This window comes from Pelmatolapia mariae, linkage group LG18 (genome assembly GCF_036321145.2).
Source record: "Pelmatolapia mariae isolate MD_Pm_ZW linkage group LG18, Pm_UMD_F_2, whole genome shotgun sequence".
Taxonomy (NCBI): Eukaryota; Metazoa; Chordata; class Actinopteri; order Cichliformes; family Cichlidae; genus Pelmatolapia; species Pelmatolapia mariae.
In genome coordinates this window covers 36,872,647-36,887,150 of record NC_086243.1, presented here as the reverse complement: position 1 = coordinate 36,887,150, position 14,504 = coordinate 36,872,647, and the positions used below count along the sequence as shown (strand labels likewise).

Here is a 14,504-nt window from a genome sequence, read left to right as displayed (position 1 = left end):
CTAAACGTCCAGCATGTTTCAGCACACAGGCTTTCATCAGGGAGGAAACAGTCCAAGCACACACTGAAGCTTTTCTAGCACCAGCAGCAAACCTCCACCAGTAAACCTCCATCAACAGAGACCACCATCACTAACCTGGACAGACACAAAGGCCCAAAAGAGGACACATTTGCCAGACTCAGTCCAAGTCAGGTAAAGACCTGCAGCAGCAGCAGCCACGCAGAAACGCAGTTTAATCCAACTCCTCACGTAAGATGTTTAGAGGCCTGTCGTTTATAAATCCCCAAACCTTTCTTTTGGTCAGAGGAACAGGATGTCTGCAGTGTGAAAGTGCAGGTAGAGCTTAGCTGTGGGGTAATTAATGCTACCTGTGCGTAGGGCATATTTGTGTTCTGCTCACTGATCCTAAAGCCGTCTTTTTGTTCTGCCCGTTGTGCAGCTGGGACTCTCCAACCTCTAGGAAGGGAACAGGAACTGAAATAAGCACGGTTATGACCAAGATCTGCAGAAGAGCATCTCTGAGCCTTGAAGCAGACGGGCTACAGCAGCAGGAGACCACGTCAGTGTCACTGCTGTCAGTGAGAACAGGAACCCGAGGCTACAGCTCACACAGACTCACAAAACTGGACAACACAAGGTGGGAAAGCTCTTCCTGGTCTGAGGAGCCTCGGATGGCCTGTTTCAGTGTTCAGGCTGCTGCTGCTGATTCGAGCTTCTTCTGAAGCTCGAATTAAACATGACGGTGAGTTCACTGCACTCAGACGGCCTCCGCAGCCACAGATCTCAGTCCTGCAGAGCCGTTTGGGATGTGAGGGAACGGGAGAGTTGCATCAAGGATGCACCAGCTGTGTCATGATGTCGTGATGATGTCATGTCAACATGGACCAAAATCTGTGAGGAACATCTGAGCCATGAAGAATGAAAACAGCTCTGAGCTTCAACCTGATACTAGCAAGGTGTACCTAATAAACTGACCAGTGTATTACTGTAGGGTCTTTACCTTACAATATTAAGCACCTTGAGACAGCAGTTAATGCTAAATAAATCAAACTGAAGTGAGATTGGAGTGCTGCAGTACTGTCATGGCACTTAGACCCCACAGTGTACGAGACACTCGGTGTTTGTTTGACGCTGTGGGCGTCAGGCCCAAAATCTCTGCTGGAAAATAAACCAAAGAACACAGAGTGCTGAGGGTCATTTGCCAGAAATAACATAAATGACATGCACTCATGAAGTTATGGCAAATATTTGTAAATCATTTATAAATACAGCTGACAGTTTCCTGATAAACTTTCACAATAACTGCAGCAGCTGGTCCCGCAGCCAGCGTGTTAGTCTCTCCCTCACAGTGAATGCTGCCCTGCTTCCTGCTCCTTCCTCGGATTATCATTTCCAGAATGTGAGACTCAAAACTAGAGAGTGAGCCCATGAACCCATCAGGAGCTGAGTTTATTGTTTACGATGGGACCGCTGGATAACAGAGCTGCATGTTTATTTGAATGTGCAGGCGAGACTGCAGGAGATACTGTTGTCTGCTGTTCTCAGAGGACGACACGCTCACTGAAGGGAAAGCAAACGCAGTCAGTGCAGCAGCTCTTCTCAGCACGCAGAGGTTTGCACGCTGCTGTTAAAAACAGAGATTTCTAAATCAGTATTTCCACTTCCAGGAAGTGTGAATTCCCACTTCCAGGAAGTGTGAATGCTGTGACACGTTAAACACTTCAGTTGAGTGGAAATATCCCAGAAAAGTCTCTGGGGTCTCTCTGCAGGCTCGTGTCAGTGTGAGCAGTGAGATTATTTTAGGACGGTAAGAGGAGCGTGTTGTGTGCCGCAGGACATTCAGTGCTGACTGAAAAGCCTTAAAATGCATTCAGATTGCTGATGAATGCTTTGGACGAGGTTCAGAAAGAGTCGAGTTCAACGAGCCAAAGACACCAGGACGGCGACCCTCGCCGATCCTCTCGCCTGCTACTGCTGCGTCTGTGCCTCTGAGCTGCGAGCCGTCCACAGCATGAGTGGTTTTTACGATTGTGTAAGTCTGTATGAGCTCATTGTGCTCGTGTTTTTGGACGCAGCACGGCCGGGCCTCGCACCGTGACCGCGCTGTGGAGGAACGGCCTCCTCTGCGTGAACTGCAGTAACCTTTCAGCAGCACGAACAACAGCAGCTTTTCTTTTTCTGCACAGAGCTCAACAAAAGCCTCGTCTCAGCGAGGAGTCAAAGCCGCATTGCGCCGCTCCTCTCTGAGCCCGCTGCAGGCGGCGGCGACGACCTGCAGGCAGAGACGTGTCGACTCGTCTCATTTACCTCTTCTCACGTTTGGATCCTTCTTACATTTGGTGCTTAGCAAACCAACCCCACGCCCCACACCAGTACTGGGCCCACAGTGGGCTCTGCTCCCTCATTCACACTGAGCTGATTTTTCCTGACATTCCCCCCCGGTGTTCATGCCTCCTCCCACACCCTACACAGGGATCTTTGCTTCAGTGAGTCAAGTCAATCACTAATCAGCATGAAAGGAAAAAACCAAAATGCTCACATCCCACCAAACAGGTTAGTCTGATCAGAAAATGGAATCTGGCCCGAAAACATTCACTTCCTTCCTTCCTTTCCTTCTTTCACGGAGGCTTTGGATCAGTCCTTCCTCTGCCTCACATTTCTGACATTGTAATAAAACCTGTTCTGTGTTTCATCATCTCCACAGCAGACGTGCTTCCCTGTTATTGCCCGATTATAAACTATGTGCCAGCAAACATGCCCGTGCGGGCCCACAGATGGCAGGACAAGGCCACATCGATCCCACAGAGGTCCCAGGTGGGTGTGCCCACACAGCCCCACGGCAGCTTTGCTCCTCTGGGTCCTTATTCATGTTTTCTGTGGGAAAGCCCTGCAAGGGCATGTTTTCCAGGTGACTGGCCCACAGCAGGTGTGGAAACAGGAACAGTGAATAACTCAGGCAGACTTTGGTGTTTCTGAATTGCAACCACAGAAAATCACGTTGTGAAATCTGTGAATCCTGAAACGGTGGAGTGGAGAAGATCAGCCCACTCACATCTTCACAGACATATTCAAGCTGGTCGGCCGTCCTCCCAGTGCCACAGAAACCCTCAGTCAGCTCAGGCAATGACCTTCGACCTGTAGCACTTACATCCTTTATAAGGTAGAGACTGATCGAGGATCACATCACCTCAGTTCTTCAATCGGCTCCACCGAGGATGCTTTATCCACCACACTTGAACAGCTAGAGGACGTTTGTCGACTTCAGCTCAGTATTTAACACCACATCTCCCAGCAGCTGGTAAACAGATGGGACCCACTCAGGATGAACCCACCCCTTCAAAACTGGATCCTTGACTTCCTGACAAGCACACCTCAGTTTGTGCAGGACACAGGAACTCCACTTCCTGCCTTTGAGGATGTCCACAAGAAGAGATGTCTACGCCGAGCATGCATCATTCTCAGGGACTCCTCTCATCCTGCCAATAAACTCTTCCAGCTCCTCCCCTCCAGGAGGCGCTACAGGAGCCTTCAGACTAAAACCAGCAGGTTTAGGAAGATCTTCTTCCCCACAGCTGTCACCTTTCCATCCACACCCCCATATCCCTCCCAGTGACCATGATGTCATTCATTCTCAACATTCACCACACGCTCACATTGGTTACTGCTATAGTTTTAGGGCACTGACAGAGTCTCTGTTACACTGCCCACACTGTTATAGTCCAGAGAGCCACGCCCCCACTGATGTAGATTCACAGCACTCTGTAGATGTTTACCTCACACTGTGACATCTGTATATATGTAACACATCCGTATATCCTGTATAACAATATAAACATCTGTATACTTATTTGTACACATCTGTTCATAACTATTCCCACCTTCTATACGACCTTTATGTATATATAATCTGCTCCTGCTGCACTTCTGATTGGATGCCAGTTGTATTACGTTAAACTGTACTTATACATGTGTAATGACAATAGAGTTGACCCCTCCTACTGAGCACCGGGCCTCCTCAGGCAGGGCTGAGTCTGGAGCCCTTAAACGTTCAAAGTTTGGTACAAATCACATCATTAAGTACAGACGCACCACTGACAGTACTGACGGGCAGCATCTGTGTGTGTGCGCCCCGAGGAGAGCGGTGAGGTCGCCGAGAGGACTAGTGGGGCCACAGCGCCATCTGTTGAGAGCCCGACCACGGCCTGCTCTCACGGGAAGCTTCTTTTCAGCCGCCATCAGACTGCTGAACGAAGCAGCGGCCACTCTGGACATCACTACACAATCTTTCAACAAAACGTTTCAGTGCGATCATAATTTACCCGTTTGAATATTTAGCACTGTGTTTATTACATTTGAGGCTTGTGTGTGTTTTTGTGTGAGCAGTGCTGAGTGACAACACAACCAATCTGAAACATCAAACAGCGAGCTCGAGGTTCACCACAGTTTTTATTCAGCAGTCACCATACAGACCGTTTCTACGGCAACGCACATGATGATGAACACATGATGAAGAAAATGCACGAGCGTCAGCTGGTTTCAGGGAAGAAAACATAAAAACATGACGTCAACACAATGTCAAAGAAAAGCTTTTATTTCTGATACATGTGAAACTTCACACTTTGACCTGAGCAGAGGAAACAAGAGCAGAGCGCGCACGGGTGGCGAACAGCGCGCACGGCTGTGCGTTGGGTGTTGTTTTAAAGATGCTTCGGTCACATGACCTGTAATAACAGCTGTAAATAATAAGGCTGCAGAGCCCGGCTTCAACACGAGCTTTGCGTTTAGCGAGGCGGCAGAACCGTGATGTCACACATCAGTCAAGAACCTGGAGGCGGGGCGTCGCCCTCCTCGGGAGGAGGCGGGGCGTCGCCCTCCTCGGGAGGAGGCGGCTTCAGCGGTCCCGTGGTTACCTTCAGAGCGGGACATCCTCAGGAACTTTAACCGACCCGAGGGTTGGAGCTCGACGCTCTGTGGAGGCTCTACGACGGGGCCGTTTTATACGGCGTTTCCATGGAAACGCCAATGACATCATCGATGCGTTTACCCTGCTGTCTTAAATTCAGCCGACGCTGCGTTTGGATTCAACAGGCTACTCTGAATGTGATTGGACCGTGCGTTCTGTGGGTGGAGTCGTGAGCACACCTGGCAGGTACACAATTAACACAGAATGAGAGGACAGCAGAAATCTGTATATGGGGGTCAAAGGTCACTTCCACTGCCAGTCAAAACAGTTAGTTTCACTCTGAAATATCAACACTGAAGCTTCTGATTGGCCGCTCAGGAGACACCACAGCGTGAGCGAGCGTTCAGGGAAAACAGCAAATGATGTCAGACTGTCAAAAGTTCTGCAAATTTCACTCCAATCGAATGTGCTTTTATTTTTTTTAGCTTTAACAAGCTCGTTGGACCTGATGCTCGGAGCGAGCGTTTGAACTGCGGCTCGGGAAAATCGGAACACTGCGGACTCTAAGCTCTCCCAGCCGGCACGTCGTGCCGTCTTCTCACACGTCGTCACAAAACTGGATCGTGCTTCTGTTCCCCGCGTGGTCCACAGATGAACACACACACGCCGTTTATACTCAGCAGCCTCAGATTAAACCATGTTTAATAAAAAAAAGACAGGGTGGTGATTCCCGCCAACCCTTTGGTCTCAGAAGTGAAATAAAAGCAGGTAACATGTCTCCATAAACACGACAGCGGTCGGCAATCAAACCTGGGACCTTTCAGTTTCTCTGATCGGCCTGCAGCTTTTGAACTGACGCTATTAAACGTGACAGCAGCGGGCGCCGTGACAGCAGCGGGCGCCGTGACAGCAGCGGGCGGTGGACGCTTCATGTCTGAGTGCAGAAAAGCTCGTGCATCTCATTACAGCCGGAGCAAGGACCCAGGCACCGTGTCGGACCGCCTCTTTGAATAACTGTAAATGTTCCCGCCCTGATTTGGAGGTGGTCGGGTGTGTGTGTGTGGGGAGCTCTCTCACACCAGCAGTCTGGAATCATCAGGTCACCTCCTGTTCATCAGTTTGAACACATTTAGAAACAAAGTTGAATTATTTTCACATGACTGCTGCTGCTCTCCAGACATTCTTCCACTCCATGTGGACCACAGGTCAAACGTGATTGGTCAGTGGAACTTGCACAACAGTGGAAAGCAGGAACATAAAATCCTGTGGGCTCTCAGTGAAGCTGTGAGCTGTCTGCCCACAGGGACACGAGTCCGGAGTTTTATAGCTGAAGTTAGCCAAGGTATGTGACGGTTCCCGTGGAAACCCCGAGGGCTGACTGATGGAGCAGCAGTTTCATTTGGCCTTTTCATTTTTTGTTACCTGTGCAAACACCCGGAGCTCCAACCTGTGCTTCTAACCCTGCAGGTCAGTAAACGCCTCTGCAGCAGAGCGTTAACCGGCCGGGTGCTCCTCACACTGCAGCAGCCATAATCTGCTCCGTGTCCCCAACACGCGGCACAAAGTTCAAACCCGAGGGGTCTAATCTAAGCTGCTGCGAGTAAACAGCCTGAGCTGTGGGAGCAGACGAGGTTATGTCCTTCCTCACATTAACACATCTGCCACATATGAGCGAAACATGGTGACCGTTCACCTCTGACCCCGACACGCGGCTCACGTTAGGAGCCCGCACTCAGACATTACAGGAAACGCTCCGATCAGCAGAAGCTTTTACCCTCTGATATCGGCCCAGCGCGGCGTTTAACCAGCTCTTCTTCTCTCACTCGTGTTGGTCGATGTTTCTCTGCAGCCCGAAAGGAAGCAGCAGGAAGTTTGTGACCAGAGAAACTGAAAGGCACGGCTCGCCGCCGCCGCTCGTCCTTCCAACACGTCAAACGGCACGAGGGCGAATAAATAATAAACAGTTTAAAGGAGGAGGAGTCTCGTTTGTTCTGACTCGGCGTTTGTTCACTTCCTGTCTGTTAAGACATTTTGGTTTGTAACACAAGGACTGGTTCGCAGAGAGGACGTCGCCACGTGCAGGTCAGACTGAGCGTGGGACCCCGGGAGGAAACAGTTTCCACGGCAACATTTCACACTCTGCGTCGTCTCTCCAGCTGAACATCCTGATTTGGCAGCTGTGAGTTTTTGTTCTGAGACGAGGAGGGAGGTCCGACGGTGGGAGGCGGGGCCGCGCCGGCCCTTCCGCCCGGTCACCAGTAGAAGGAGCGGGACAGGAAGTTGGCGGCGGCTCCGAGCCAACTGCCTCCGTCCTGCCCCGATCCCACTCGGCTCACCGCCTTGTCGGGCTCCTGAGATGGGCTCTCCTCCTCCGGCAGATAGTCCGGCAGGTCCACGTTCTGCTCCACCTCCACAGAGCCGTCCTCCGGGAACGGGATCAGGACCTGCACACACGGACAGGAACGCACACGTTAGACGCGCTGCGATAGGCTGCACACTGTTCTTTAAGCATGACCCCGCCCCTTGGTTTTTGTGTGTCTTCCTGTCAGTGAACTCGTGCCCGTCATTGTGCCACGCTCACAAACACGAGCTACACCCACTCCCTCTGATCCCACTTTGATGGTGTTATCAGCCGGGCGTAGTAAACCCGGCTCACAGAAACTCCCAATAAGCCCCCCTGTGCTCCACCTGTGGGAGGCCCACAGTGGGGCCAAACTGGGTGTTACTGTGTGAGCTGGAAATGTAACGTGAAGTCTTTGATGCAGCAGGCCTGAGTGGGCACTGAGTGGGCACTCCACAGTGGACTCCTAACTTGATTAAAGGTAAACAAAGAACGAAGCCATGGTTTCCATCTAATATAAAACTGTAACGTGATGCATGTTTAACCACGCCCACCGTGAGCAGCCGGCGTTACAGCCGCCCACAGACGGCTGAGCGAGCACATTTCTAACTACCAGGTGTGAGTTTGTCTCTGCTGCCCCCTGCTGGTTACACAGTGTCTCAGCTCTTTAAACTCCACAGCTGACTCCTCCACCTTCTCTTCTGTGCGACGTCACACAGAGCGAACGACGAAGCCGCGAGCATGAGAGCGAGCGTGACGTGCGAACGAGCTGCGAGCCAAACTGACCTCGTCTCCGTTTTCTCCTTTCACCACCTGCAGCGCCTTCATCACCTCGGTGGCGGCGATCGCAGACGCCAGAGCCTGAACACAAAAACACCATCAGTTATTCACACACGAGCAGAACATCGAAACTCACAATTAAGCAGCTGATTCACAGAAAATGACATAAAAACTTCAAAAAAGGAACAAAAGCAGATTTCAGGAGGAAGCTGTGATCACGTGATTATACAGCGAGAACCACGAGGGGGCGTGGTCTGGTCTGACCTCGGCCTTTAGGTCCGAGCGGATGCGGACGATGCACCTCTTCACGGCCATCTGGAAGGTGAAGCTGATCACTCCTTTGATCTTCAGCAGCGCCTCCTCACACATACTCCTCCGACTCTGCAGGGTCACAAAACAAAACGCTCATGACTCCTCCCACCGCCCACGCCACGCCAAGGGAATCATTACTGAGTGAAAGGCGCGCTGACCGAGTCGTCCAGGCCGTCGATGTGGAGGACGACGGTCTTGGCTCTCTTGTTGCTCGAGCCCAGGAAGAACTGGGCTTTACGGCGGCTGCTGACGGGCTCCTCGGCCGGTTCGGAGTCGGCGCTGCCGGACGCCTGCAGGAGCTCGTAGATCTCAGACGCCAGCAGCTTCGTCTCTCCGGGCGTGGTCGACCTGGATGGAAAGAGCAGAGCTGTGGAAACTCGTTTTCCCAGCAGCAGGAGTGTCAGCGCTCTGCTCGCAGCGCTGCGAGTACGAGCGGGTGAACAGGTCGGTCTCTATGTACACGTCACTGATATCGACGAGATAAACTGCCATGATCAGCAGCGACTCACGACATTCCTTCTTCCTTTATTCTCTTTTGAACTTGTTTCTTAGAGCTCACAGCAAACAGGAAGTCAGAGTTTGAACTTTGTTACTGTGCTTGCAGAAACCTGGATCAGCTCCATCAGACTCACTTCTGCATGACGTTCTGGAGGCTCAGCATCATCCCCAGCTCCGCCCTCAGCTTCTCCCGGTTGGCTCGACATTCTGCCAGGTAACGGATCGCCTGCAAGGACACCCGGAAAGAGTCAGAAACTGAAGCAGAGAGACGGCTTCACACAGCTGCCTGCCTCATTCCCACCAAACTCTATTCAAATATCGTCTAATTTAAAATATGAGATCCTGTTGCTGTTCGAGGCGTTTCAGCGCCGACGTCACACTTTGGACTGGAAATAAACCAGCAGCCTCTAACTCGTTCTCATGTATGGGTTCAGACACCTGGAGCAGATCTTTGTACACAACAGGTGTTACATCAAGCTGAGAGCTGATCCGGGTGTCTGAAATCCTCATGTAAGCTCCGCCCTCTCTCTATTAGAGAGTCTATGTGTTTCCACTGGACTGTGAGCTCACCAGCAGGGCGGAGTAGACCACCTGAGGGTTGGGGTGGTCCAGGAACAGGATGAGTCCGGGCAGGCAGCCCTGGTCCTGGACGATGGCCCTGCGGTTCATGGGGTCGGCGGCCAGGTCCCTCAGCTGGTTGACCACGGCCAGCGCGTCCGGCTCGGCGGTCATGGCTGCTGTTGCTCACTCGCCCATAAAAGAAGCAGCTGAGGGGCGAGCAGAGCAGAGTAAGGTATTTCTACATCATTTATTTTCCTCTCACGACCTCTGACCTCTGAGAAACCCCAGACCATGAATATCACGGGAAAAAGAAAACGTGTTTCCTTCACACACATTTCACTGTATTCACATCCTGACAACAGCCGTCTAAGAGCTTTACATCAGAAGGTAAACAGCAGGACCTGGTGACCACAGGGAGATAACGAGGACCGTAGTCAGACAGTTTTTATTAGACCCTGTGTCAGTTTAAGTATTTTTAATTATTACAGAGGGTGTGTGACCGATTCAGGAAGGTCGGCGCAGGTGTTCCACTACAAACACAGAGCTGTATCGTCCGCCGAGCTGTGAGAAACTAGGAATGTTTCACCTGGTCTTCATTTTCACATCTACGTTAACTGGACGCTTTGTCACATCGCGCTCTAGTTTTCAGTTTAGTTGTAGTTAAGCGAGGTAAGCTTGGTGCTGCTGGGGTGTTGGACTCAGCACAGTCACAGCAGCAGGAGGTAAACCTTAGACCCTCGCTCTTGTTTGGAAACAACCCCTCCCGTCTCTCGTTTCCTCTCATCCTCCTCTGCAGCAGGTGATGGCTGTCCTGGTTCTGCAGCAGTGGGTGGAGAGGATGCTCTGCAGAGCAGATGAAGCTCATCTGTGGGAGGACTCGTAGGAGATGCAGCTGGATGTAGGTGTCTGTAATAACCCTTCAAAGCGTTCAGCAGATATTTATGAGAGCACATCTGAGCCTGTAGAGGCTGGAGGGCTGTTTCCTGCTGGTGTCCGGCCTCCAGCTGATAAACTCTCATGTCGGATCTAAAAGCTTCATAAACACAGACACAGGAACATCTTCCTTAGAGGAGCCTCGATGATGATGATGAAGAGAAATGCTTCCTGCTCTATAAACGCTCTGATATATTTGAACCTGACAGCTGTCAGACTGAAGCCCACCTGGATGGACCCCCCTGTCCTACCTCCGTGTATTTCATGTCAGTTGTTAATGTGCTGCCGAACCGACCGGAAACCTCCCCCGTGGCTTCCGTTTCTCCGTTATTGCGTCTTTGATTGTGTTTCTTTCTACAGAAGCCGGAAGAAGCTAAATCAGCTGATTCTCGCGCTAACTTTGGAGCCGGCCTGTGGTCGCGGCTCAGCGCGGGTCTCAGGCGCTGTGTTCGGCTGCCTGAGCCCCGGGAGCACTCACCTCTCTGACGGACACCGAGCGCCGGCTAGTGGCTAACTGGTCCCGTGGGCGGTCCGGTCGGCCTCTCCTCCGTCGGCCTCGCGCGGCGGTGACGATTCCGCACCTCTTCAGGGTTCGCGTGCGCGCGGATTTTCAGTCTCCGGTGCCGTTAACGACTCGATGAAAACACCGTGAACCGAAGCAGCAACGCTTCCTGCTGAACGCCACCCGGCCGTCCACGGCGCAACATCAAAGCCTGCGATTGGCTGAGCCGAGACCACCTGATCGCGCCGACCAATGAGCTGCTTTGTTCCTTCAGCTAATGGCGCCGCGCCCTGAAGGAACCGGAAACTGACGCAGGATCAGCTGGAGACAAAAGCGTCACATTTATCTGAGTTTAAAAAAGTGAATTTAAAACACTTCCATGAGCTCATTTCCTGTTTTCACCTGTAGCACCATCTCACCTGCACATTTCTATCACGTGTTGGAGAAACTGTGGCCACATCGTTTCCGGTGGGCTTAGTTTAGCTTCCTGCTGTGAACACTGGAGGTGCACAGAGCGGCTCCGAGCGTGACGCTCACAGGAGAAAGCCCGGTGCGGCGCAGACTGTGACTCTCGTGGGTGTAACATTCATTTGGTGGCAGTTTCTAACAGAGTAAACATGTTTGCTGGAAGATCTCCGGGACCCGTGCGGGATGAAAATGATAGAAGTGATCGGAGCACCCGGAGCTCCTGTGACTCTGAAGATTACATTTAATCTTTTCAAGTTTTTGTACAAAATAAATCAGCTGATTCTGAGGAGGTCAGCTGGGAACCTCTCAGATTTGACTCACGGACAAACACGTTTTATGAAACCAAACATCAATCACTGTTTACTTAATGACGTCAAACTTCAGGTAGCAGGTAAATGTGGAGCCAGTCCCAGATCTGCAGGTGAGGCTTTAATGTTGTTGCCGTTTTGTCTTCATTGAACCCACAAACCGTCAGACAGCCTCGATCCTTCTGTATTTCCAGAGAAGAAGAGTCATTGCGAGCTTTTACCGCGTGATTCTGGGTGATATGACGCGCACATGAACGCGGACTGCAGAGGTTTTCTCCTGAACCTTTTTTTTAAATCCCTGCATTAATATTTTCTTTGGACTTCGCTTTTTCCCGTAACACACTAAAACAAATGTGTCAGAATTGAGGAAGTGACGAAGCATGTGACTGTGCCAGAGTGCACGTGCAGCGTTCAGTGCTGTCCAGCAGAGGGCAGCAGAGGCCCACCCACGGGTGCCCAACAGCCACTTCTTTGTTTATGTGACTAGAACAAAAACACCCAAACAGGCACCAGGTGACAGCGTCCCTCACTACTGTATCTGCTTCGTCTACATTTTTATTAGGGAGGAAACATATTTTCAAAATTGAAAATACAATCGAGGGCTGTTTTTCCAGCTGCTTCAGTCCAGCGGGTGGTGACAAAGCCAAAGCCTGTAGTGCAAAGATGATGGATGTGAAGCATGAGAGAGCGTGAGGAGGAGCTGCTGTAAAACCCTGAACACAGCACCATCCCCCTGACCTGCACACACTGCTGCTGCTAACGCCCAGAATAAACTGTAAGGTTTGTGTGAGGGTGGAGGGGGCGGTGGTGCAGAAGGAGTCAGATTGAGCTGACTGACCGAGGACAGCTGTGGATGAAGAATGAAGAGCCGGGCGCTGTTCACTGAGCTGAGGGAGGAACAGCTGCCGTGCTGCGAGGCCCACAGTGACAGCAAAGCCACAGTCGCTGCACAAAAAGCTTGTCAGGAAGGAGAAGCACAAACAGCTGGTGCTGAACACGCTGCAGCACACAGCTCTTCATCTGCTCCGTGTTTGGCTCCAGCAGGTCCAAACACATCAAGTCTCCCAGTACAACTCCAGCTTTACTACAAGCACGCCTCCCTTCATGCTGCATGAAAAACACATTTTAGCCGCAGGTCGTCGAGTTTGCAGGATCCCCCGCTGCACCGTGAGGCCTAAACTGTGATTTGTTGAGGTTACAGCAGCTTCATTTACAGATTACTCAAACAAGCCGGCAGCTACGGTTATTTAATGATAATATAAAGAACTCTGCAGACGATAGGAACAACGAATGAGCTCGTGCGCACAGGCAGCCGATCCGAAGCGAAAGAGAAAACCGATGATGGTTCCAATACCGGAGAGATTGTCGAACGGAAGGGCCATAGAAGTTCCGTAGTGTGAAGGTATTTCGGTTATTTCAAGTCTGACAAAAAACAGAGTAGCGCGCACTGTAAATTGTGCCGAAAGCAAGTCTGGAAATACAATAAACTCAATCTCTGACTGAAAGGGCTAATTCATCATTCGGCTTTTGTCAGACTAAAGTAACTGTTAAAACTGTTTGAAAAGCTAAGCTATACAACAAGGAGAGATTGAGAATTTCCTTTTAGTTCTCAGTTTATTTGATATTGACAAAAGTTAGTCAATTTTGTCTGTTCTTCTGTAAAACGAACTAAGATTTATTTTTAGAATTAATATTTTGTTTCTAAGTGGAACTGACAATTTAGTCTGTTTTGTTTGTTCTATTTTGAAACTTAAACGCTTTAGCGGCTGCCTTTTGTGTAGTTTGCAATATTTGCCTTTATTTGTCTGAAACTGAAGTCTCACGTTCCTTAAGTACATCTACCCTGTTGAACTTATTATGGGAAATAAATATTTAAATCAAAACAAGCTGCAGATTATTTCACATTTTACTTGTGAGCAACGGCACATTTAAATCTTACAAATATAGTTATTTGGCTTATATCGTGATATATATCGTTATCGCCTGAAATGAAAAAAACATATCGTGATATGAAAAAATCTTATATCGCCCAGCTCTAGCCCAGGATAAAAACAACCATCTCCGTGGAAACTGTGGTACTGCTGGCCAAAGGGGGTGGGGTGGGGGGGTGGGGTGACTGTGAGATGATTAATGTTATCAGTGTGCACGCCTCACAGGTTGGAGACAAGACAAGAAAAACAGGAAGTGCGAAGTAAGTGGGACGAGGGACAGAGTGGAGATAAAAGTGGAAGGTCTTTGGTGTGTCTGTGGACAGAGGAAAGAGGAGAATGAGGAAGAACAAGGAGCAGGCAGGACTAACGACTGGACAGGTGTACAGCAAACACAGGAAAGGATGTGCAGCAGCTTTAAGGACACAGGTGGAAATGTACTCATGAATGAAGAGAGGCTGCTGAGAAGGTGAAGGAGCATTTAAGGAGCTCATGAATGTAGAAAATAAGAGAGAGGATGGATTGATGGATGGAGGACAGTCAACGAACCAGGAAGTGCAGAGGATTAGGAAGGAGGAAGCAAGGGCAGCTGAGGATGAAGAGTGGAAGTAACTACAGAGGGTTAAAACAACCATGAAGATATGGGAAAGAGCTGCTGTAGGTTAAGGGAGGTGATGGAGAAGTTCAGAGAAGGTGGATCAGAGAAAGCAGATGATTGGCTGCTGAGAGAGGAGATGTGGTCCTGCATGAGGGAGTCAGGAGGAGGACGACATGTATGAGGACAGAGACGGTGATTCTGCAAGGAGCAGAGGAAGTGAAGGTAGATGAGTTTAAATACCTCGGGTCAACCATCCACAGCAGCAGAGATGTACGGTAAGAGCTCCATCCTCCCTCCTCACAGTGATTCAAATGCTGCTAACAGTCTGTGAACCAGGAGGAAGAGGAAGTGAGAGAAGTGAATCTCCAGCTC

At 50.4% G+C, this 14,504-nt stretch overlaps 1 protein-coding gene across 1 annotated transcript; it reads right to left on the bottom strand.

The window, feature by feature from the left end:
* Window positions 1-4,427: 4,427 nt before the first annotated feature.
* On the bottom strand, window positions 4,428-13,458 carry LOC134616410 (armadillo repeat-containing protein 1-like). The gene is made up of 8 exons (XM_063461282.1): window positions 11,250-13,458; window positions 10,807-11,151; window positions 9,405-9,601; window positions 8,969-9,060; window positions 8,495-8,684; window positions 8,289-8,405; window positions 8,031-8,105; window positions 4,428-7,347 (listed from the first exon to the last, which is right to left on the bottom strand). The coding sequence occupies exons 3-8, from the start codon at window positions 9,564-9,566 to the stop codon at window positions 7,156-7,158; spliced, it is 828 nt and encodes a 275-aa protein (XP_063317352.1). The 5' UTR covers window positions 9,567-9,601; window positions 10,807-11,151; window positions 11,250-13,458; the 3' UTR covers window positions 4,428-7,155.
* Window positions 13,459-14,504: the final 1,046 nt, after the last annotated feature.